The sequence below is a fragment of the Rutidosis leptorrhynchoides genome, chromosome 1 (assembly GCF_046630445.1).
Source record: "Rutidosis leptorrhynchoides isolate AG116_Rl617_1_P2 chromosome 1, CSIRO_AGI_Rlap_v1, whole genome shotgun sequence".
Classification (NCBI taxonomy): Eukaryota; Viridiplantae; Streptophyta; class Magnoliopsida; order Asterales; family Asteraceae; genus Rutidosis; species Rutidosis leptorrhynchoides.
The window spans coordinates 234316674-234318564 of NC_092333.1; the positions used below are offsets into that span (position 1 = coordinate 234316674).

At 40.4% G+C, this 1891-nt stretch overlaps 1 protein-coding gene across 1 annotated transcript; it reads right to left on the bottom strand.

The window, feature by feature from the left end:
• Positions 1-936: 936 nt before the first annotated feature.
• Positions 937-1596, bottom strand: LOC139895913 (uncharacterized). Its single transcript, XM_071878462.1, has one exon. It carries the CDS (start codon positions 1594-1596, stop codon positions 937-939), a length of 660 nt encoding a protein of 219 aa, XP_071734563.1.
• Positions 1597-1891: the final 295 nt, after the last annotated feature.

Consider the following 1891-nt stretch of genomic DNA (forward strand, 5'->3'; position numbering starts at 1 on the left):
TACTACAAAATACCTTGATATCCATTGATGAAGGGACCGTTGTATCTTTGCATGATTTTTCAAAACAGAGAAGTGGATTTCTTTGAGTTTCGAATGTAGGAAGTGTATGAACTTCAACTACTCATTACATTTATCCTCTACTTCTAATTAAAAAGGAAAGCTTAAAAATAAAACCTTCGGAGGTTGACTCCATTCCACGTTCTGTGCATCACTTTTCCTGAGGTAGTTTCCAGCTTGTACGACCCATTTCCAAAAGCTTGGGATATAACATATGGACCTTCCCAATTTGCTCCCAACTTTCCTTCATATTCAACCTTGCTGGTACTATTGAGTCGGAGGACGTAATCTTCGACTTTGAAAGTGGAGCGCTTGACCCTTTTGTTATAGTACCTTTCTATAGATTTCATATACGAAGCTTCCCTAATCAAGGCTGCTTCTCTTCTTTCTTCCACTAAATCAAGGTTTAAACGAAGGTTTTCTTCGTTTTCTTTAGTTTTGGCTGTTCGGTTGCTTAACACTTGAATTTTCGGAGGAAGGACTGCTTCTATTCCATACACCAAGCTATATGGCGTTTCTCCGTTACTCTCTTTGGAGTAGTTCTATGTGCCCATAACACCAATGGCAGCTCTTCTACCCATCCTTGGTGACATTTTCCCAACCGTTTCTCAATTCCTTTGATTAACGCCTTGTTGGTTACTTCAACCTGTCCGTTCCCTTAGGGATGATAGACGAACGTAAAGGTTTGTTTGATTTTCAACCTTTCGCAGAATCCTGGGAAGTTTCCTTCGGCTAATTGCTTTACGTTATCTGAAACAATTTCTTGGGGAATTCCGAATCTGCAAATAATGTGTTCCCAGACAAATTTTTTGATATCTTTCCCTGTTGTTTTTCTCAACGGTTTTGCTTCTGCCCATTCGGTGAAATAGTCTACTGCAACTACCAAGAACTGGATTCCTCCTGGAGCTTCTGTGAGTGTCCAATAAGGTCTATTCCCCATTTTGAGAAGGGCCACGCTGATAATACTGATATCAGGTCTTGTTTGGGTTGCTTCGGAATATTTTCATGGATCTGGCAAGATTCACCAATTTTCAAGGCCGTTACCGTGTCTTGATGCATGGTTGGCCAGTAATATCCTAGCCTCATAATCTTGGCTACAATTGACCTGAGTCCGACATGGAAACCACACACTCCCTTATGCATTTCTTGATTGATTATTGAAGCTAGGCTTGGTCCTATACATCGTAACCAAGGTGTGAGAAAAGATTTTCTGTATAGCCTTCCATTCAGAAGCTTGTACGGGGGTGCTTTGATTCTTATCTTCATTGCTTCTTTCCTATCAACGGGTAGGATACTGGATCCTAGGTAATCTTTTAGTGGTTTCATCCATGTGTGTTCTTCGTTTAGGAAGAGATCATTTACTTCTTTGAGTTCGATTGACCTTTGTTCCAAAGCTTCTACCAGGACTTCTTTGGTGAGGTGTTCGAAGGTGATGGAGGCCAATTTGCTAAGAGCATCAACTTTCTTGTTTTGGCTTCTTCTCACATGCTCAATTACAAAGCTCTTGAATTGTTCAACTAGCTCTTTGACCCTAGACATGAATTGTTGGATTGTTGGGTGTCTTGCTTGGAAGATTCCTCATACTTGGTCAGCGACAAGCTGTAAATCAAAGAAGCCTCTTAAGTGCCTTATGTTCATATCTTTTAATAGCCTCAATTCGGCTTGAATAGTTGTATATGTTTTTTTATCTGTTGTTTCAGTTATGAAGTCAGCTAAAACTTGTCCTCTGATCGAATGTCTTACTTGAAACTCAATATCGTGTTCCCCTAGCTCTCTGGCCCACTTAGCCATCCTCCCTGACTTCTCTAGTTTCATGAGCACTTGTCTTATTTGT

Coding starts and splice junctions, on each gene's coding strand:
- LOC139895913 (XM_071878462.1), bottom strand. CDS start 1,596: ATGTCTAGGGTCAAAGAGCTAGTTGAACAATTCAAGAGCTTTGTAATT.